This window comes from Triplophysa dalaica, chromosome 21, assembly GCF_015846415.1.
Source record: "Triplophysa dalaica isolate WHDGS20190420 chromosome 21, ASM1584641v1, whole genome shotgun sequence".
Taxonomy (NCBI): domain Eukaryota; kingdom Metazoa; phylum Chordata; class Actinopteri; order Cypriniformes; family Nemacheilidae; genus Triplophysa; species Triplophysa dalaica.
The window spans coordinates 12,938,898-12,961,157 of NC_079562.1; the positions used below are offsets into that span (position 1 = coordinate 12,938,898).

Consider the following 22,260-nt stretch of genomic DNA (forward strand, 5'->3'; position numbering starts at 1 on the left):
TCTTTCCATTGATTAAAATTTTAATTTCAAATCTTAAATTGACAAATAAAAATCTTCAACAGGTAGAATGTGTTATCCTTAAAGCAACTTTTTTTTTAAACGTTATTCGCATGTTTTTAGATTTTATTCAAATGCATATCTAAATGGTTTCATAGAATACTCTGTAGGGACGTAGGACACTTAATTTATTTGTTTCCAAAATAAAACATTTCAGCATTGTTTTAATAAATTCTGTAATCGTTTTTTAATTGGAATATGTTGGTCCTTTCAAATCTTCTGCCACATGATGGCGTCATTGCAAAGTAAACCAGTGTCTAATCTGTTATTGATGTTCAATCAATATCCTGAGGTTTTGTTACAACATAACAGAAGTTAAACAAAGTGTCATTTATCGTGCACGTTTTATACTAAACTTAGTCAATGAATTATTACGATATTCCAGTTTGACCTTGGGTGCAATCAAATGCACCTATTTTGGCACACGTTCGTATCACGTATCACAAACTATCCTAAGCAATAAATGATATACAGTATGTTATCACATCAAATGATTATATTCATACAATCAATAACTCCAATGAAAGATCAAATCACCAGCATTGGTGTTTAAAGACATCAACGTCTCCTTTATTTTACATTTTACAAATGGTAAGCAAAGGGTTCGCAGGACCCATTCCGATTGGCCAATAATCACTTAAAAAATATCAGAAAGCTTTTTTCTTCCCACAAACACTGAAAAAACCTTTACGTGAAGCATTTCATCATGATCTCATATCAACAAGTCAAGGCCACAGGCTTGCATCAACTAAACCTTGACATCTTGATTTATTTGACCTTTAGTCTGTGACACTATTGGCTGTGATATGGACTTGTTGTTGCCTTAACCCTTTGTTTACTACTGTGTGAAATTTGAGTTAAGTGATAATAGCCAAAAACTGTTTAGATTTATAATGGATTTTGGTGCATTATCAAATCAAACAGTTTAAATTTGCTTGTAAGAGGGAGTAATCCCAACGGCATGAAGTCAAAAGAAAGGGTGCCTCTACTGATATTTATATCCATTAATGTTTTACATAAGAAGACTTTGTGCCAGTTATGCCAAGAGTGCCATTGCAAAAGCCTCCAACATCTATGCATGGATATGATATAGCACAACAGTCCACGTTGCTAATGGCCTCAAGGATGTTCACATCACACATTTGGCTGGTCTAACAGCATCTTTGAGCAGCAGGTAGTCAGAGATGCAAGTGGGGAGGTAAGAGAGCGGCAGCCAGAAAAACTTAGCATCCCACCCCGGGGAATAACGGGTACGTGGACGGACAGCAGAGACGGCGTGCTCCATACAGCTCACCACCTTCATCAGATTGCCGTCTGGCATTTTGGAGAATTTCTCTTTCATCACGTTTTCCACTGATTGACAATCAAACAAGCAAATAGGATTACAACATAATACATGGTCCCAACCAAAACATTCAATATGCTGCTTAATATATGAAAACAATGCATATATTAAAGCCTCAAATTCATAAAAGCACACATTATACATGTACCTTTATCAACATAATCATGTCCATATTCCTCTTTGGTCTCCTCTGGTATCTTTTCCCAAAGCTGCCTCACATTTCTGATATGTAGGTCAACATCCGTCACGTTGGTTTTGAAGAATCCTGGTTCAATGCACAGAACCTTCACACCAAAGTAATACAAGGTCCTCCTAAAATATTAAAAATGACCCTTTGCATCATAATGCATCAAGTAATTGAATGTATTGACTCTCAAAGCCATCTGCTCTACCTGAGAGTGTCATTAAAAGCTTCCACGCCATATTTCGACACAGAATATGGGCCACCGAAAGGACTTATTCTTCCGAACACGCTTGCGACGTTAACCACGCGACCTCTGGCCTTTTTGATGAGCGGCAGGACGCTGAGGGTCACACCGATGACCCCATTAAGGTTGACATCCAGCATGATCTCATAGTCTTGCAGTGTCAGCCAATCATCAGGGCCCGATGGTAGAGCTACACCAGCATTATTCACCAAAGCCCATAAACCTGCCGAACACATAATTTTTTTTTTTATATTTCATAAACGATACAGTGCTTTTGTTCAATACCAGGCACAATGTACAATGTCCTTACCCTTCTCTCCAACCAGGTTCTTGATAAAAGCAAATGCTTTATCAATGCTCTCAGACTTTGTGACATTGAGATGCACGGTAGACAACCGAGACGAACAAGACTTTTTCAGCTCCTCCTCTCCCTTCTCCGTCAAGCACGCTGCCACAACGCAGAATCCGCACTTATCCAGATGGCTTGTGAGGAGCTTTCCAAAGCCAGAGTCACACCCCGTGATGAAAACGTACTTATTCCCTCTGTCTGGAACTCTTTCACGCTCCCGGTACCATCTCACAATGTAATACAGGACCACCAAACCACAAATGTACAGAAACATGGCTGTAAAAAATCAAGCACTGGACATTTGAGAATGTAAACCATGGGTTTAACTGTGGTACAAAACAGATGATTTTATAACACAGCTAGACGGTCATTCAAAACCTGTTATCACAATTTTATCAGATTTTTTGGTCAAAACTGAGGTTCCTTTTTATGGTGTATTGTAAAATGATATAAAATGATGTCAGACTTTAAATGAAGGGCTCGGGTTTATTAATATGTAACCTGCAGTTAAAATCAATGAAATCTTCATTACTGCATTATATTATTATTATTCTCAAAGCCAGAGGCATGGGAACTGCGTCACTCCCATCCACCTCAAGGATAGAGGAATGGGTCCTAGATGAAATTGTGCTGTAAATATCACATCACTCAATGCAAATGCATTTTTAGCTGAAATGATAAAGAGACATTTTCAAGAGTAGGGGAGACGTTGCAGAAATGACGAATGTAACAGGTTTTACTGTATTTTGTTTTATTATAGATGATGGTCATACTGTACATGTTCTGGTGGACCCTGCACCCACTAAGAAGACTTTCCAGATGAAAGTATAAAAAAGTATAAAATTAATCAAATTATTAAAGTTAATTAGTGAAAGCGTATGTATTAACACACTTAAACTGAACTTGATCTTCTATTTAAATATTATAAATAACCAATAAAGAGACAGATGTAAGGTTATAATGAAAAATTGGTTTACTCCAAAGTAACTGAGAGAAAGTTATCTTCCCCAAGTCTCCCCAAAACGTGACATTTTTAATACGCAAATTAAATTAAACAACAATTAGCATTATTGAAAAATGTGCAGTAAAGATATACGTATCTGATCAAAGTGCAGATAATAATCGGACAATGTGAACTGATTATATTATTAACGATAAAGTATGTGTGCGTGATTTTAATATGAAAAAGTATTGATCCAAATATTCTGCGCAGGAACTTCAACTGGTATTGAGTTTAAATTCCCTGGGCACAAAAGTAACACAAGTCACTTGACCTAGAGACATTTAAGGCCATAAACATAAAAAACGTTTTTGTTCTTACGTATGACATGCACAGTTTATGTGTCGTGTAGTAAAGCTCATGCAGAACAGAAGCAGGTCAATAAAATAAATCTTAAAAGATTGTAAACAGAATGTAGAATACCTGTCAGCTTCTCCCGAATAAACTTCCCGATGAGTTCCCGGTGGGATGAGTGTATCTACAGCTCACGACGACTGAACTTGAACTCAAGAAGCCACTTTTAATTTTATACGCACCACTGTCTGATGCCCCGCCTCCCAATGTCTGTGCGTTTATCTTCCTTAAGTACCGCTCACTGCAAACTCTCGCGCGATGACGCGGGAGCTGTTCACGAACGCGTGAAAATGTTACAGTCGCGCGCAATCTCATGTTAGACAGCAGAGGGCGCAATGGTGCAACACAAACGTTTTAAGGATTTCATTGAACTTTTAAAGTCCATGAGAAGTTTCGAAGATTGTATAAACTGCTGGAAACTATTCATACCACATGGCGGGATTGCATGATCTTAAAAGTCCTCTTTCACTTTAAGTTATTTTACTAAACTGGGTTTAATGCATCCATATGTCAACTCAATGACACATAATGTAGACTTAATAGGAAACATATGATAGAAATGTTTGGAATTCAATTTGGAAATTAGATTTTAGGGAAAAAATGGCAACAATCATTTCACTCACACAAATACACGGACACATTTTTGTGATTAATGTGCAGTATTTAGCGATTTAAACTAATGATTTATTGACAAGGTTTGTTCAGCCAGCTTTATCTTTACAGAAGCAATAATACAGATCATGTTGGTTTAAAGCAAAGTGCATGAAGAGGTCAGCTGTGCCCTATTCTTGCAGGACAGAAACAGAGTAAGAGCACTGACCTAACAAACCTTAACCTCACTTTAGTCCATCAGAGAAACAGTTCCCTGAACTATATCTGCTCACCTTCAGAAATCTCACATTTCATAGTAAAGTCAGTCAGATTCAATACAGGCCTAATGTTTAATGTGACATTATTTGATCTTAAAATGTTTTTTTTTATTCATCATTCAGAAAAAACATATAGATAGATGTGGAACCCAAAAGAAGATATTTTGAGAAATGTCAATGTGGTTTTGTGTCCATACACTGCATGTCAATGTTGTTTGTTCAATAACGTTCTTTAAAATATCTTTTTTTGTGTTCTGCTGAGGAAAAAGTATATAGCCTATAGGCTTGGAATGATACGGGTGTATATAATGAACGTTTCATTTTTAAATAAATACATATAAACTGTATACATATATATATATATATATATATATATATATATTTATATCGATTATATCTTTATTTTTAATACATTATTTTAGTTAATTTATACTTAAATGTGAACAATGTACAAAAAAATCTAATGTGCTTCAAAAGGTTCTCCGATGCCATACACTCTAAAGTTAATTAAGGTACTTAAATATGGTAAGTAAAATAAAGGTACTTAAATGATTCTTCACAGCGATGTCATATGAACCATTCAGTCAAAAGTTCTTTAAAGAACCATTTCGTTCTTATCTTATTACAGAAAAAAGTTCTTCAGATTATGAAAGGGAAGAAGAAGATGCTTCTTTAAAGAAGCTTTGAATGAATGGTTCTTTGTGAAACCAAAAATGGTTCTTCGATGGCATTGCTGGGAAGAACCTTATAAGCAGAAGAGGCTAGTATACATGTTAATACACATTAAACAATATTATCATAAATATCAAAAATATATTTTGTATATTGATATCTTAGATATCAGTGCATGACTGCCAAAATATCATCATAATAACCCTGCGAGCACATGTGGCTGAAAAGTTTACTTTATTTTTTTCACTGTTTGTCTAAGAGGGTCATTCACCCTCTGTGGCAGGACAAACCTGCAGGACACTTACCCCACCTGAGCCAAACCAAAGATAGTAATTTGACAAGATGCGTCACAACCATTAAAATTAATGGGTACGAACGGAACGCTCAATATGGCCGCCTTTGCAAAACTTGGCGCATGCGTAATATCTAAAGCAACAAGAAAAATAATGTTTTTAAGGGAATTTGATCATAGTAAACAAACGTTAAGGTAGAGTTTACATCATTTTTAAATTTTGTTTTTAATATGTCATTTAATTAGGATTTTATCCGGCGATTAAGACCACTCAAGTCTTGTTTGAATTACGTAATAACTGCCCGGAGGCGCGTTACAAAGATGGCCGCCGAGTGGCACGACTTCCCTAAACGGACTTTGGCCAAACCAACCACCAAAAGTAACTACACACACACAGTGTTGATTAAGACTTAAGAGCTTCACCACCACACATCATTCAATTTCACTCTGGGAGCTATAAAGATATCAATCCACACTTCATCCAGAACATGTCTGGATTTTAGGAGGACATTGAAAACATTTTCCACCTCAATATTAACCATTGGATGGTTTTAATGTTTTTTTTTCTAGGATTATCAAATCAGGATTAACCTGGTAAGTATTTAGTGTCGGATTGACATTAAATTCCTCTGTGATCATTAAGAAATAATAATGGAAAATATTTCTCTAAATTTTAAAAGTGAGAACGATGCCAGGCACCGTGAAGCTGCGCAGCGTCAAGAAGTTTGGGAAAGAAAATGATGGCTATGAACTTTCAGATGAAGGTAAACTATTCATTAGTACTTTTGTTTTGTTTATTTTTGTAGTTCCTTATCATAAAATGTATGAAATGCAGACATAAACAAAATTTTATTTCTTGTGTGTGTTACAGAAACAAATGGTGATTATATGTAAGTTCTACATATTCTTTTATCTCAAATAATTTCTTCTTAACTGTTCTTTAACTCTAATTGTCTTTGTATCTTACTACAGGACAATGGAATCATCTAGCAAGGATGACAAGTATAAAATCTTTGTTCCTTTAGAGGATGGAGGTTTCATTTCTCACGTTTAATTGAGCATCTTCTTTTTATCTGCAGGTCCAAAAATTGCAAGAAAGAAGAATCTGCTATTCGCGTGGGCTTCTTTCAGCTGGTAACATCTCACTTTAAATACACTTCTCGTATGTCAGAAAAGCTGATCAGAGTCTTCATTTACAATTAAGTTGTACAGACTGTTGTTTTGATGCAGGATTGAACAAAAGACTGCAAGATTGTGGGCACACAATTTTCACCGCATTAGTTAAAAATTATAACTTTAGATTAAGTATTGGATTCCTATCTATATGCATCTAATATCTATAATAATGAAATCAGCAGACCATTCTTCATCAATTTATATTCATAGTATTGCAGTAGGCATAAATGTGTTCTCAATTTCTGAATTTGAACTAAAATGAGTATTTTATGTATACTCATTTTAAGGCTCCAGCTAGTATAAAGAGCATATTTTATAACAAACTATATTTTCTGGTTTCACAGCCAAGCCCAAACAAAATAAGTTCATTCTTTAACCAATGTACTGCATTCAACTGTACTGCCTATAACAGCACATAGTTATATTTTATGCAATGTCCTAGAACTAGTAAATTAAATATTAATAAGTAAAGAACGCAAATGTTTTTCTAAGCAACAATACAATTGTACAGACTTGACACATGGTTTCCAGAGACAGTTTCTTTTAATGTCTGAGACCTGATTGGCTGGGGGTGTACTTTAGTTTGTTTATCAAGTTTTACCTCCTTCAAACTCATCATCTCGTTCCATCTCGTGCTTTGCACGAACAACTTCTGATGTCCATCTACAAGGGCTATTAATGATCGATCAATGAAAATGGTTTAGCGACGCCATGCTTGTTTATTATGCACATAAATATGAGGCAACATTGCTGACATTGTGCTTTCTTTGGGATGTCTCCTGTAGTTCCGCTTCGCCAGTTGCAGAGAGATCTTGATGATGATATTAGGGAGTTTGTGTGCGGCTGTGCACGGCTCAGCTCAGCCGCTGATGCTGCTCGTGTTTGGCCTGTTGACCGACACATTCATCGCCTATGACATTGAGCTAAATGAGCTAAAGGATCCAGAGAAAGAATGTCGGAATAACACTATTCAGTGGCGAAACCTGACAGAAGATGAAAACTTTTCTCTAAACATGACCATGCCATGCGGGTAAGAGTATGAAAAAACAAACACTTGAAAGGCTTACACAGGGTTAAAAAGTGTTGAAAGCAAAGGGGGCAATGACAGCAAGAACTTTACCATACCCACCAAAAAAAAGATTTGATTCATTAACATTAGTTGTTGCATTATTGATATTTATTATAATATTGTATTTTTCATTGTATTGTAAATATATATAATTATTTATGATCCGTGATATAATAATAATTGTTATTATTCATTTATTTAGATAAAAATTCGCTGTTAATTCATGCTCTCTCGTAAATACAGTTATTTTATAACATAGAAGGCCTATATGTTGAAATTGACAACTTTGATATAAATTATATCATTATCTTTTATTATTATATATATTGTTATATAATAAGCAAAAAGTTCTTAATTTAGTTATTTAACTTTTACGTTTCTTTTATATCTGCTAAAAGCTATATAGTAATGTTTGAATATTTCTCTTTTTCAGGCTGTTGGACATTGAATATGAAATGACCAATTTTGCTTATTATTATGTTGCCATTGGAACGGCTGTTTTCATGCTTGGATACCTCCAAGTATGTTTTCGAGTCTTTTCGTATTGTTTTCTTAGTAAAAACGAAGCAAATGTGACCATGGACAACAAATCCAGACTAATGAGTAAAAAAATCAAGGTGCAAAAAAATCTAAATATTGTGAAATACTCTTTTTGAAGTTGAATCAGAAGGAACTGCAGCAGGCCATCTCCTCATAAAATTTTTGTTTTGATATATTTAGGCTAGGAAATTTACAAAATATCTTTAATACCTTTACTTAATATCCCAATGATTTTGGGCATAAAAGAAAATCTATCATTTTTACCCTTACAATGTATTTTTGGCTTTTCCTGAAATTGTTCCTTTGCTACTTAAGACTGGTTTTGTGATCCAGGGTCACATATGCCGTACCTTTGCCTCAACTGACGGATTTTTCATGTTTTATTTTTGTGTGGTTTGCCTCAGATCTCTCTGTGGGTCACGGCAGCAGCGTATCAGATTCAGATCATCAGGAAGATGTATTTCAGGAAGGTCATGAGAATGGAGATTGGTTGGTTTGACTGCACTTCTGTAGGAGAGCTCAACACACGCCTGTCTGAGTAAGCACAAGTTTGTGAAGCTGCTTTAAAACAGTGTGCTTGTAAAGAATGTTGCATCCAGCATCTACCATCCCGTACGATCTTTACCCTAGTGACATCAACAAGATAAACGATGCCATCGCTGATCAGGTAGGGATTTTCATCCAGCGATTCACCACATTTGTGTGTGGTTTCCTTCTGGGCTTCGCAAGGGGCTGGAAGCTCACGCTGGTCATTATCTCTGTGTCTCCTCTGATCGGCATCGGAGCGGCTCTCATGGCTCTGGTGAGAATAAAGAGAAAGTGAAAAAGACTAGTAAACTTTATTAACTGAAAAATAATAACTGCACAATTTTATTTATGTTACACGACGTTGACCTAAATGACTGCATGTTCAGTTTGTGGCAAAACTGACAGGACGTGAGTTGCAAGCGTACGCTAAAGCAGGTGCCGTGGCAGATGAGGTTTTGTCTTCTATACGCACGGTGGCAGCGTTTGGCGGAGAGAGAAAAGAGGTGGAGAGGTAACTGATGATTCAATCTGAAGAAATTCAATTGTTATGTAATGTCACTTACCACATATCCATCCATTTCTGTTTCTTTGCAGGTATGATACTAATCTGGTTTCCGCACAGGAGTGGGGCATCAGAAAAGGTTTGATAATGGGATTCTTCACTGGATACATGTGGCTCATCATCTTCTTGTGTTATGGACTGGCCTTCTGGTACGGATCTAGTCTAGTATTGAACGCGCAAGAGTACAGTCCAGGAACATTACTACAGGTACTACTGTATACACCCACATTTAAACCTATGCAAAACACACTACGTACACTCAAACCGATCAATAACGGTGACATGTTTGTTTGGATTTCCTCAAAAAGTTTTTGTGTGTGTTTTGCATGAACTGTAGGTGTTTTTTGGAGTGCTCATAGCTGCGATGAATCTGGGACAAGCATCTTCTTGTCTGGAGGCCTTTGCTTCTGGAAGAGGAGCTGCTACCATTATATTCGAGACCATAGATCGCGTAAGCACCCCGAAGACATCTGAATCACATAAAATACAACATCATCTAAAATAAAAGCCAAGCTCATTCGTGGTCTTAGGTCTTTGGATCCTTTTTATACTTATAGAAAAAATCTAATAGAAGACAAACAGCAGAATCCTTTTCATCAGAGGAATTTTTCATTGCTCAAAATTTGCTCTTTCATGTCTCAAGTTCTTAGTTTTGTTTCATTTCAGTGTTAACTTGAATAAAAACTGATACAAATAATACTAAAAAACTCTAGTATCGAGTTGTACAAGACTGTATATTGTAGAGGTAAGATGTCAGGATTTGATGAGAAATGATTTAATTGACTTCGATAATATTGACTAATATTTTATTGCTCAGTTTGTGACAGTTTTGAGATCTCTTCTGAAACTCTGACTGAGACATTTGTGAGATTTTTTACACTTTTACTCAAGAGAAATGTCTGGGATGTAAGGACTTAAGCCAAAATATCCATTCGCTCTCCATTTTATCTCATTGATGATGTCTAAGGCCCCGTTTACACTGGAGGGCTTGATTCTCAATTCTGATTGGTTGCCTATATCCGATTTTTTTTCAACCGTCCGTTTACACGTACTTTCAATTGTGACACATATCCGATTTACGCGCTTACACTTGCCAAACCATTTGAAACATTGCGCATGCGTGAACGCGGGTTATTGAGCCAAGAATTCTCTCTAACCATGATGGACAAACACGGAATGTGCTTGATGTTAGCTTTAAGATATATATGACAAGATCGCCAAACATTAAATTGATTTTGAAGCGGAGGAGGAGGAAAATTTGATTGTTTAATCATATTGTTAAATGTCTTTGATTAAACCGCATCCACATGTTTTTCCTCCTGATCATACATCAAAAAACTGCGGACAAGTACCAAATTGTCGCTGTTTTAATTACGTACAGAAAATCTGATCTGCCTGTTTACACGACAGTCACATTGACACATACCTGATTTATATCTGATTTATTTATATATGAATGAGGCCTGAAACTGATCTCGAGATATTCAAAGAATGCGTTTTTTTCCTATTTACACTATGGTGGGTCATATCCGATCTGTGTCACATTGGAGGAAACAAACGGAATCGGGTATCATTTAACTGGCAGTGTAAACGGGGCCTAAGAGAAACAAACAACTGAGATATTAAAGGTCCAATATGTAATTTTTTGGAGGATCTATTGACAGAAATACGATATACATAACTTTGGTCAGAGGTGTATAAAGACCTCACATAATAAATCATTATGTTTATATTACCTTAGAATTTCTATATACGGGCACCGCGGGTCCCCTTTCTACAGTAGCCCTTAACAGACAAACTGCTTTACAAGAGCGCATTTCTTAATCCATTATCTTCTTCTGCAAATAAGCCAAAACATGACAACATCTTAGTCCTGATAGAGACACCATAGGGCTTTAAAGGGAGGGGTGGAGTAAGCCGTTGGTCGTAATTCATAACCCCACCACTAGATGCCGCTAAATTTCATACACTGGATATTTTTTGTAAGTGTAAGAAAAGTAAAAGAAACAGAACTTCAATCTAAACTGAATACATTAGCACATAAGATGAAAATTATTAGTTATATTATTGCATGTCTGACATATGTCCGACACTTCGGTCTGTATGACACCCTCCTACAGTAATGGATTGACATGAATATTTTCTTCTTCAGGAACCACAGATCGATTGTCTCTCTGAAGCTGGATATAAGTTTGACAAAGTGAAAGGGGATCTGGAGTTTCATAATGTGACATTTCACTATCCATCTAGACCTGAAGTAAAGGTAACATTTCAATTCACACCAATATAGTTACATCTTCTCTTCCTTCATCTGGTCTGGATGACTTTCCGCATCTTTTCTCACTTCTTTCTCACAGATCTTGGATCAGCTCAGTTTGCAGGTGAAGTCAGGTGAAACAACAGCATTTGTGGGTCCCAGCGGTGCCGGGAAGAGCACGACTGTCCAGCTCATCCAACGCTTTTATGATCCAAGAGAAGGCATGGTAAAAAAATGTTTTACATATTGTCAGTATTATTCATATATACAATTCTTAATTCATGGAAATGTGTGGTGGTGTTTCTTTACTCAGGTTACATTGGATGGTCATGATATCCGAGGTCTGAATATCCAATGGCTTCGTTCTCTGATAGGAATCGTGGAGCAGGAGCCGGTTTTGTTTGCCACCACCATTGGTGAAAACATTCGGTACGGACGGCCTGGGGTCTCGACTGATGACATCATCAAGGCAGCCAAAGAGGCTAATGCTTACAACTTCATCATGGACTTACCACAGGCAGGAGACCACGTTACTTAACTAGCTGAAGACACAATACAACATTTTTAAACGAAATTAAATCAGATTTTTTTCTTTTTCGTTTAGAAATTTGACACTTTGGTAGGTGAGGGTGGTGGCCAGATGAGTGGCGGGCAGAAACAGCGAATCGCAATAGCCCGAGCGCTGGTGAGGAATCCCAGAATCCTCCTCTTGGACATGGCCACATCAGCTCTAGATAATGAGAGTGAAGCTGTCGTACAAGAAGCTTTGGACCAGGTCAGCAGTACACACACAATCTGCAAACAGTGATCAAAAAAATCTAAATCATCAAGTAGGACATAACTTAGCTTTCCTGTAGCTCAGTGCTAAGAGTATTGCGTTAACAACGCAAGGTTGTGGGTTCGATCACAGGGGATTGCACATACCTATGTATAAATGTATAGGTTACCGCAATGTTTGTCGCTTTGGATAAAAGCGTCTGCCAAATGCATAAATGAAAAACTTCCTCCCTTGAAGGTCCGATTGGGGCGCACCACCATCTCTATCGCTCACCGTTTATCAACAATTAAGAATGCAGATGTGATCGTGGGCTTTGAGCACGGCCGTGCTGTGGAAAGTGGAAAACACGACCAGCTGCTTGAAAGAAAGGGTGTCTACTTTACTCTGGTCACTCTTCAGACCCAAGGAGACAAAGCACTCAACCGAAAAGCCGGACAAGGTGAAATATTGCTCTTCAGCTTCGGTACTCAGGTCTTTTCACATGACGCATGTCAATGTTCTCCAGTACGTTGAACTCGGTAGATCGAAGTATCAACTACAATGTCACAAAGCTAGAAAATGTCAACTTAGACCTTGTTTGCTGGTTTTTAGATCAGCAAATTGTTACAGGACCTGCAATGACAGAACCTACTTTGCACTTAAGTTTGTATTTTTTTCACATTTGCCTCGATCTTTTAGAGAACATTACTTGAAAAAACGATAACTAAGAAATTCTGACTTGGCAATAAACTGAAATACGTTGCGACCTAAAACATTAACTGAAAACAATCTAAACTAAATTAAAACGTATCATAAAAACAAAATAGTCAAATAATAACTATGTAGAAATATAAAAAAATGAAAAAAAAAAAAAAAAAAAAAAAAACATGCAATAATTGCTAAATAAATTGTGAAAAATATTATAAAAAATATTATAAAATTCAAGTTATTTAAAAATAATTTTGCAATAATATCTCTTCAAAGCAATAAGAAATGTAATAAGAAATATTATTTTATATTGCCAGGTATTTAGCTTATTGTATTCATTTTTAATGAAGTGTTATTTTGGCCTTCTTTATTAGAAGTCTGATGTTTAGACATTGTGTATGCATCAAAATGTGCATTAAAATGTTCATGCACACCTTTCAAAGCACATATCAGGATAAACAAAAAATGTTTCTAAATATATCTGCATACTTTGAAAATGAAAGGAATACACTTTCTTGCTATCTGGAAACTTTCTTCTATCACTTTATCAGCAATGCTTAAAATATGGTCAATGTGGTGAACTACACATTGATGTGGCTCATGTGAAATGAACTTAAATGAGTTTTAATCCTATTTCTTGTTGCTCAAATGAATAAATATTCAAATAAAGTGATTCTAATCGTTCTGTCTTCCACTGACTCTTCTCAGAAATGGAGAAAGCCGAAGCCAGTGACCCAAATGCAGAGAGGAAAAGCTTCAAAAGAGCAGGAAGTTATCGCGAGAGCTTGAGGTAAAAAATGGGGAAATACTTATTTTATTGTTAGATACAGAAAAGCAATGTTAAACTTTCTTTGTCTGTCCATCACTCTCTCTTTCACAACCTTTACAATCCAGGGTCTCTATTCACCAAAGATCTCGATCCCAGTTATCAAACATCATACCTGAATCCTCTGTGGCTATCGCTGGAGAGCTTGGCCCTCGCTCTCACTCTGAAACCTGTGTTCCTCAGGAGCTCAAGGTTAGTGTTTAACAACACAACAAGCCTGATTCCTTATCATTTAATGTGAGAGGTCGACCTATGTGGGTTTTTAGAAACATATTTAGAAACCAGGCCATCTAATGGCCATTCTATTAGGCCGGTCATAACTGTTAAGTAATAAGAAGTGATACAAAATATTGTTTAAGTTAAGGCATCTTTTCAAAGGCACCTTCTCAAAATGTTATGAAGGGTGCTTTTTGTTTATGATAGTTGGGAGAGACTGAAATTAGGCAAATGGTGTGAAAAGGAAAACAAAAATAAAAAAATCACTCATATTACAAAGCTTGCTGCTCATAACAGCGTTTGTAGTCATATTTAGCTTTTAGCCTTTTACTAAATATAGGACAGTAGAAAGCATGACAGGAAAGTAGACGCTCTTGTGGTCGAATGTGGTTAAACAGCCACTAAAAAGACAGACATAATGCGTAAAAGAGGGGAAACAACAATTCAGGATTAAAACTTCGGAATTATAAGTTTGGTTTAATGACGAAAAACATACCAAGCTAGCAGAATGTTTTCTCACCATTTCAGATTTCTACGCACACGTTCAGCGTGTCGGCTGTCAGAATAGAAATAAAAACGGCTTCTCTCTGTGTTATCTGTCCTGTTCATATGTAAATTGTGTGCACTTATTTTGTCCAACTGATAGAAAGATTGACCAAACGCGTCTTATTACCAAGTCTCCGACACACAGACGCATGTAAGCGGGAAAGTTAACGTGGACGTTTTAGCCAGAAGTGTGCAACAGGGTTTGAGATACATTTTCTCTTGTTTGGTGGATGTGTGAAGAATGTCAATCCAATCCACATCAACATGTATACTGTATAACTCACGCAATATTAAAGATACAGCTCATAAAGTCATTTACAAATGTGTATATGCAACAATTAAAGATATTAGAAGACATGTATTTTGCAGTATTCAACACGTATTTATACCGACTTCATCAGGCTAGTAAAATTCTTCAAAAATACACAGAATGGCCTTCTCAGCTGCCATAGTTCAACTCTTGAGACATCCCAACAGGGTGTTCCACCGCACCACCGTTTCCATTAAGAAAACATTTTGCATCTTTTGGTCGGGTCTGAACGTAGCCCAGGTTTTGTACCGTGCAAACATGAAGCCTAAACTATGTGGATGAAGGCTCGCTAACAAACAAACTCTCAGAACATCTCACACACATGTCTGCGTGTATGCAGAGCACGCTTCCTGTTGATGAGGCAGAAGAGGTGGAGCCAGCCCCTGTGACCCGTATACTGAAATACAACCTTCCTGAATGGCCCTACATGCTGTTTGGAAGTATCGGAGCAGCTGTGAACGGAGGGGTCAACCCGGTGTATTCTCTCCTCTTCAGTCAGATCCTGGCGGTGAGCAAATGCTTTTTTTATCTCTTCTGCTCAGTTTCGCAAGTGTCTCCTGTGAGCATAACTGTATCTGTATCTCTACCTGCAGACCTTCTCAATGACCGATCCTGTCGCGCAGAGGAGAGAAATCAATGGCATCTGTCTGTTCTTTGTGCTCGTTGGTGTGATTTCTTTTTTCACACAGATGTTGCAGGTGTGTCAAGATATTCATTTTGATCAATAACAAGTGCAGATTGTGTTTGTGAGCTTCTTAGCATCAGCGGCATTGATTGATCTTTCTTTCTTTTTCAGGGCTATTCGTTCTCCAAATCTGGGGAGTTGCTGACTCGTAGATTGAGACGTCTGGGTTTCCAAGCCATGTTGGGACAGGAGGTTGGCTGGTTTGATGATCATAAAAACAGCCCCGGTGCTTTGACCACAAGACTGGCCACTGACGCCTCACAAGTTCAAGGAGTGAGAAAAGTTTATTAGTGTTAAATCACAGATTTCAATAAATAGATGACACATTTGACCTACAAGTATCATCACCATGTCTCCAGGCAACAGGTTCTCAGATCGGCATGATCGTGAATTCTCTGACCAACATTGGTGTGGCCATCATCATCTCTTTCTACTTCAGCTGGAAGCTCACGATGGTCATCCTGTGCTTCCTGCCCTTCCTGGCTCTCTCTGGAGGCTTCCAGGCTAAGATGCTCACCGGATTCGCCAAACAGGACAAAGAAGCCATGGAGGTGGCAGGGCAGGTGAGCTTGTAGACTAAACTCACTTGTAGGCTGATGTACAATATCATATGATTCACAGACTTGTCTTGTTTCTTTGTGTAGATATCCGGAGAAGCTTTAAATAATATCCGCACCATCGCCGGCCTGGGCAAAGAGCGTCATTTTGTGGAAATGTATGAGGCACAGTTGGAAGGCCCGTACCGTGCTGCCAAAAAGAAGGCTAATGTTTATGGCCTCTGTTACGGGTTTGCCCAGTGCGTGGTCTTTATGGCAAACTCAGCATCTTACCGGTTTGGCGGATACCTGGTTCGACAAGAGGGGCTACACTTCAGCTTAGTTTTCAGGTTTGATGACAACAGCGAAGAGGAGATTGTTCAATTATATGTGTGGAGTTACTGGAGGTTTTGAGGGCCGTTTCTGTAACCACAGGGTGATTTCAGCCATCGTAACCAGTGGAACAGCTTTAGGTCGAGCGTCGTCTTACACACCAGACTACGCAAAGGCCAAGATCGCAGCTGCACGATTCTTCAAGCTGCTCGACCGCATCCCGAAAATTAGCATCTATAGCTGTGAAGGAGAAAAATGGGTAATTTACAATCTATTTGTAAAGGAACTCTGAATGGTGTAAGAAAATAACTAACTAAAACTATTTGGCGGACTCTAGTGGTTATGTTGCAAATTGCAACCATTAACGAAACGGACTATCTAGCAGTTTGTCCAGTAAGGGCTACTGTAGAACTAGATGACAAATTCCATGTAAGGGGACCCGCAGTGTGTGTAGATAGAAATTAGGGATGCACCGATACCAGTATCGGTATCGGCCTGATACCAAGGTGAAGTAAATGTGCTAGTAAGATTGTGCTACTTATCACAAATAGAACTTAATTAAAAGATAGAACTTCAATTTAACTAGACCTAAAAACAGAAGAAAAAAGAAAATGTACCGGTGAGATACTGGTTTATTAACATAATTGTACATTACACTGGCATTGTTTACAGGTATCGGTACCGGTTCTATCACTAATAGAAATAGCTTATTCTAGGGTAATAACACATAAAACTTCATTATATAAGGTCTTTATACACCTCTAAACAAATAGTTAGGTAGATTATATTGCATTTCTGGCAATAGATCCTCTTTCATATCACACATTGTGCCTTAAATACTTTTGTTTAGTTCAATATTTGCAAAACCCACAGACAAACATGAAGGGTGGCTAATAGTTAGGATTTATTTGAACAAAATACATTTTATCCATTTGATAAATAAAAATCACAAAATATTGAGACGCTCAGCAGCAATGAAATACTAAATATTGTTATGTGCAATAAAGAACGATATACCTTTTTTTTTTTTAAATATAATAATGCAGACAAAAAGCTTGTTTGGCTTCATGTGGCGCCGCAAGAATCGACAAGCGAATGACATCAAGGTATCTAAAAATTCCAAAGAAAACTCTTTTTTAAATAGCTCTCAAAGTACGTTGATGTCATCCGACTGTCGATTCTTGTGCCGCTGCATGAACTCGAACAAGCCTAAAATAGTGGGGTCCCTTATTGGACTTCTCAGTTATATTCAGTAAAATTTCCCCTAAAATTCCTTATAAGAAAAAATATAAGTCAATAATGAGACAAATTTTATTGACCTACAATAAAAGAAGAGCAATAAAGAGCAATGCATTTAAAGGGATACTTCACCCAAATCTACATTTCTTTGTTCAGATTAACACAGATAAAGATATTGGGAACAAAGCTTTTAACCAGACAGATTTTGCCCCCATTGACCGTCATAGTAGGAAAAAATACAACGGTAGTCAAAATTGCCCCAGAACTATTTCCTCCCGACGTTCTTCAAAATGTCCTTTCTTTGCTTAACAGAAATATATATAGAGAGTTGTTTTTCGTACTGTGGCGTCAAGGGGGCAAAATCTGTCTGGTTATAAGCTTTCTTTCAAATATCTTTCTCTGTGTTCATCAGAACAGAGACATTTATACAGATTTGGAACAAGTCTAAGGTGAATACATGATGACAGAATCTTCCTTTTTGGGTGAAGTATCCCTTTTATGTGGATAGACATCATTTCGATGAACCCCTTTTAAAACTTTGAATGTGAACCCTTTGTACACGCACTACAAAATGATCTTGAAAAATGATTGAAAAGCTAGTCTACATTGTAGTTTATTCTGACTAAAACCAAGGCTAGTTGCCTTTCTCACTAGGGTTCTCTTTAATTCTCTGTTGTGTTTTCTCTCAGGATAATTTTAAAGGAGACATTGAGTTTCTAGACTGCAAGTTCACGTACCCCTCCAGGCCAGATATTCAGGTTCTGAACGGGTTGAATGTGAGCGTCAAGCCCGGTCAGACTTTGGCTTTTGTGGGCAGCAGTGGATGTGGCAAGAGCACTAGTGTTCAGCTCCTGGAGAGATTCTATGATCCTGATAAAGGCCGTGTGGTAAGAAATCTCAAAACATTTGCTTACGTTGATATCCATTGTGAACTTTAATTGAATGGTTGTCTTAATTCATTAGCTCATTGATGGCCATGAATCCAGCCGGATCAATGTTGCGTTCCTCCGCTCTAAGATCGGGATCGTCTCCCAGGAGCCGATTTTATTTGACTGTAGTATTGCAGAGAACATCCGTTATGGTGACAACCTACGAGAGCTCAGCATGAATGATGTCATCTCAGCAGCCAAAAAGGCCCAGCTGCATGATTTTGTGATGTCACTTCCTGATGTAAAGTATTAGAGAATGTTCAGATTATCCACATTTAGGATTTACACAACGTTCATGTCTGATTTACTGTAATACAAGGATACTAAGGACACTTGTCATTTACTAAGATAAATACACTTTAGCGCATTTTAATGCATTTTTGAAAAAATGCTTATTGTTTCCATCCCTCCATTACACAGAAATACGACACAAACGTTGGTTCACAAGGTTCCCAGCTTTCCCGTGGTCAGAAGCAACGTATTGCCATCGCTAGAGCGATCATACGAGACCCCAAAATACTTTTGCTTGACGAGGCCACCTCAGCGCTGGACACAGAAAGTGAGAAGGTAAGCGGCAAAGAAAACAGAAAAGAAAAAACAGAGATCTTTATTCTTCTCACTTTTGACTTCTTACTTGTATTTGTGTGTCAGACTGTGCAGGAAGCTCTGGATAAAGCGAGAGAAGGCAGAACTTGCATCGTCATTGCTCACCGTCTTTCTACGATCCAGAACTCTGACATCATAGCCGTGATGTCACGGGGTTATGTAATCGAGAAGGGTAGTCATGACTATTTGATGGGTCTGAAGGGAGCATACAATAAACTCGTCACGACTGGAGCTCCCATCAGCTAGTGTCATAGCAAGCATATATTGTATCTCAGAATCTGAGCAAAACTATGTACATCCTTCTTATGATAAGACCAATAATTTACTGTTGTCCTTTCAAACCACCAAAACTCAAAAGTCACTTTTTTTCAGTAAATTTTAAATGATTAAAAACTGTGTTGTCAAACTTGACAAGCCCTTTTGAATTATTTTAAATGGTTAGATATTTGTAAAACCCAGTGACAAACATAAATGGTGAATAATAATCAACATTTACGAAAAATAAATAAATAAATACAATCCATTCATGGTTTCAAAAGGACAGCAGCAATATCAAAGAAATGGTTGATTAGCCATGTCTGTTTTACATAGGAATATTTTTTATTTTGAGTACATATTGTGTGATTTTTTATAACCTTTTAATGCATGAATTATGAAAGCTTGGTCAGGATTTCCCCCCCAGTATGTTTTCATTGTTCTTTGGCATCTATACATTTGAGTGGACATCTGAAGTGATAAAGTATAGGATGATGCAGTTAATTTATGATTTAATGTTAAAATGAAATTATCAAATTACCTCAATCCTCCGCTAATATAACTGAGACTATGGGTGGATATGTTTATTATGTAGAGACACAAATATACATAATATACTTTATTTAAATTTACATTAAATTGTAATTCACTTATTGTAAAGACACACAGGGATTAGATCATCTCTAATATAATATCATAGAAATGAACATTTGTAAACCTGTTCATTGTTTAACGAATGTTGAAAACGAGAAGGCCTACTTCTTCATGTTTAAATATTGTATTTTCATGTAAAGCATTCAGCATATACACAATAAATTCAGACTGAAGGCTCAGGGGTGAAGTCAGTAATGGAAGAATGAAAAAATAGACAAAATTGTGCTTTAAGGCTGATAGTTTTGGAGGTTTCAGTAAAGAACAAAGATTTTCAAAGATCCTCTTCCTAGGACTTTGTTGTACGTTGTATAAATCATGTAGCCATCTTTATTGTCTTCATTTGTAAAAATAAATAAAATAAAATGCCAGTCCTAGTGCAAATTTTTTTATTCATTAAACAGTAAAAGTAATTTAGCATCTTTGTAAAGCAAAACATACTTCGGCGGTGAAATTCACGCATTGTTATTTCAACATCATAGCCTAATAAAAGCGATTTCAGCAACAAAAACATAAAAAACGTAACGTGGCCCAAATTTAACTTCCTGTTGACCAAAGTATCAAGAAGTGTGGAGGGGTTTATTTCATTTAAGCTAGTACAATTATTAGACAATACAATCTTAAGAAATTATATTGATATATATTAAATCTCAAATGAATTGTTATATAATTATCACCAAACATAGACCGGAAGTTAACTTAGGGCCAGCGCATGCGTCACGTGCAGGTCTCTGTGCAGTTCAAATGTGTCTCTCTGACGCAACAAGTTATCTAAAATTTCACCCGTTTCATCAAAAAATCGTTCAATCATTCCGATATTCTGTGCTGATAAAATCCGAGTCATGACCGCAGAAGCGATGGCCTGAGACTGGCAGTGGTCATGAACCACACGGTGTCGAATCTTCCTGCCGGGCTCGATGATCAAAAATCCCGCCCGAAGCGGAGGTCCCGGTGTGGTGGTCCTCTCCTTCACATTGTGTCTGACGTAACCCGCGTACAGCTGTATTAATCGGGCCAGACCCGTCCTGTAAGACAGCCGCAGAGATTCGGCTGTACCTTTAGGAACCGATGCCAAACGAATCCCTTGAATCCTCATATGCAGATGAATCGCAGCTCCATTAATCCACTGCTTAATACCAGAAGTGTTCAGGTGATGATCCAGGGTCATGCTCTCGTACAGCTCGATTAAAGCGTATTTTAACTTCTGGTCGTAGAGTTCAGTTATTTCTCCCATTTCGTCGACGTCATTGGCACTTTTAGACACCCGTCTGAGGTATTCACTTACAATGCTGCTGATTTCTGAGGTGCTTTCTGTCCCGAAAGGTCTCGTAAACGGGTCACCGGTCACATCTGTCCGGCCGTTAAAACCGGACACGAGAGATTCGAGGAGGAAAGATAAAGCCAGCGCCACGACTCCAACTCCACCGTAGGAAACATTTGTGCTCCGACCGAAAATCGAAGTGAGATTTGTGTCTAAATCCGAGAGCTGGTCTGGGGTCAGGTGATGCTGGATAGACGCGTACTGCAGGTTGAGAGCAGTGCTTGAATTGAGGGACAGAAAGTTTGAGACGGTCTCGTCCAGACTGATGTCAGGGATGATCCGATGCTCCTCGGCGACACTGTAAATACTGTCTATAGTGGCTGGAGATGGAGTACAGGGATGATTCCCCATGTTTTAGGTCTCTTCTCCTTTCCAGATGAGTCAAACATGAAGGTACACGTGAGAAAGGATGGTGCTAAAGTACATGCTTTATCCATTCAAAAGCAAACATTGTGACAAGTGAGGTTAACCATTAACACAGAGTTTTGGTTACTTTATCTAATGAAGACGAGCAATTCAAGCGTCATGTGACATTTTTGGTCAAAACTTGAAATTTGAATTCTCAGAGAATTACCAGTATATTGAACCATCTGTATGTTAAAGGAGTCATGAATTAAAATCAAAATTTTAACCTGAGTTTTTGTTATATAAGAGGGAATCGTATTGACGCGAACATCATGTAAGTGTCAGAACTGAAAACGCCCTTGTTACTGAGATTAGATCTGTTATTGACACCAGGACCAGCGAACGCCTGGTTCTGGAATGCACCTACTTATGACGACATTGATAGGTTTAACACCGCCTTTACAGAAAAATATCAACGACTTCTTCTCTGGCCCCGGCC

The 22,260-nt window shown here is 37.6% G+C and overlaps 2 protein-coding genes across 2 annotated transcripts; one reads left to right on the forward strand and one right to left on the reverse strand.

Annotated features, from left to right (window-relative positions):
• Positions 1 to 580: 580 nt before the first annotated feature.
• LOC130410365 (retinol dehydrogenase 7-like) lies at positions 581 to 3,731 on the reverse strand. The gene is made up of 5 exons (XM_056734984.1): positions 3,603 to 3,731; positions 2,141 to 2,455; positions 1,795 to 2,053; positions 1,551 to 1,714; positions 581 to 1,410 (listed from the first exon to the last, which is right to left on the reverse strand). Exons 2-5 carry the CDS (start codon positions 2,451 to 2,453, stop codon positions 1,187 to 1,189), a joined length of 960 nt encoding a protein of 319 aa, XP_056590962.1. The 5' UTR covers positions 2,454 to 2,455; positions 3,603 to 3,731; the 3' UTR covers positions 581 to 1,186.
• Positions 3,732 to 5,770: 2,039 nt separating this feature from the next.
• Positions 5,771 to 20,466, forward strand: abcb11b (ATP-binding cassette, sub-family B (MDR/TAP), member 11b). Its single transcript, XM_056734692.1, has 29 exons — positions 5,771 to 5,960; positions 6,047 to 6,130; positions 6,238 to 6,256; positions 6,339 to 6,368; positions 6,446 to 6,500; positions 7,328 to 7,572; positions 8,045 to 8,132; positions 8,556 to 8,689; positions 8,782 to 8,953; positions 9,066 to 9,190; positions 9,274 to 9,448; positions 9,579 to 9,692; positions 11,394 to 11,504; positions 11,599 to 11,724; positions 11,812 to 12,015; positions 12,103 to 12,273; positions 12,514 to 12,715; positions 13,672 to 13,753; positions 13,858 to 13,981; positions 15,202 to 15,369; positions 15,455 to 15,559; positions 15,658 to 15,819; positions 15,906 to 16,109; positions 16,191 to 16,432; positions 16,518 to 16,674; positions 18,344 to 18,541; positions 18,618 to 18,824; positions 19,004 to 19,150; positions 19,235 to 20,466. Exons 2-29 carry the CDS (start codon positions 6,055 to 6,057, stop codon positions 19,433 to 19,435), a joined length of 4,044 nt encoding a protein of 1,347 aa, XP_056590670.1. The 5' UTR covers positions 5,771 to 5,960; positions 6,047 to 6,054; the 3' UTR covers positions 19,436 to 20,466.
• The last annotated feature ends 1,794 nt before the right edge of the window (positions 20,467 to 22,260 follow it).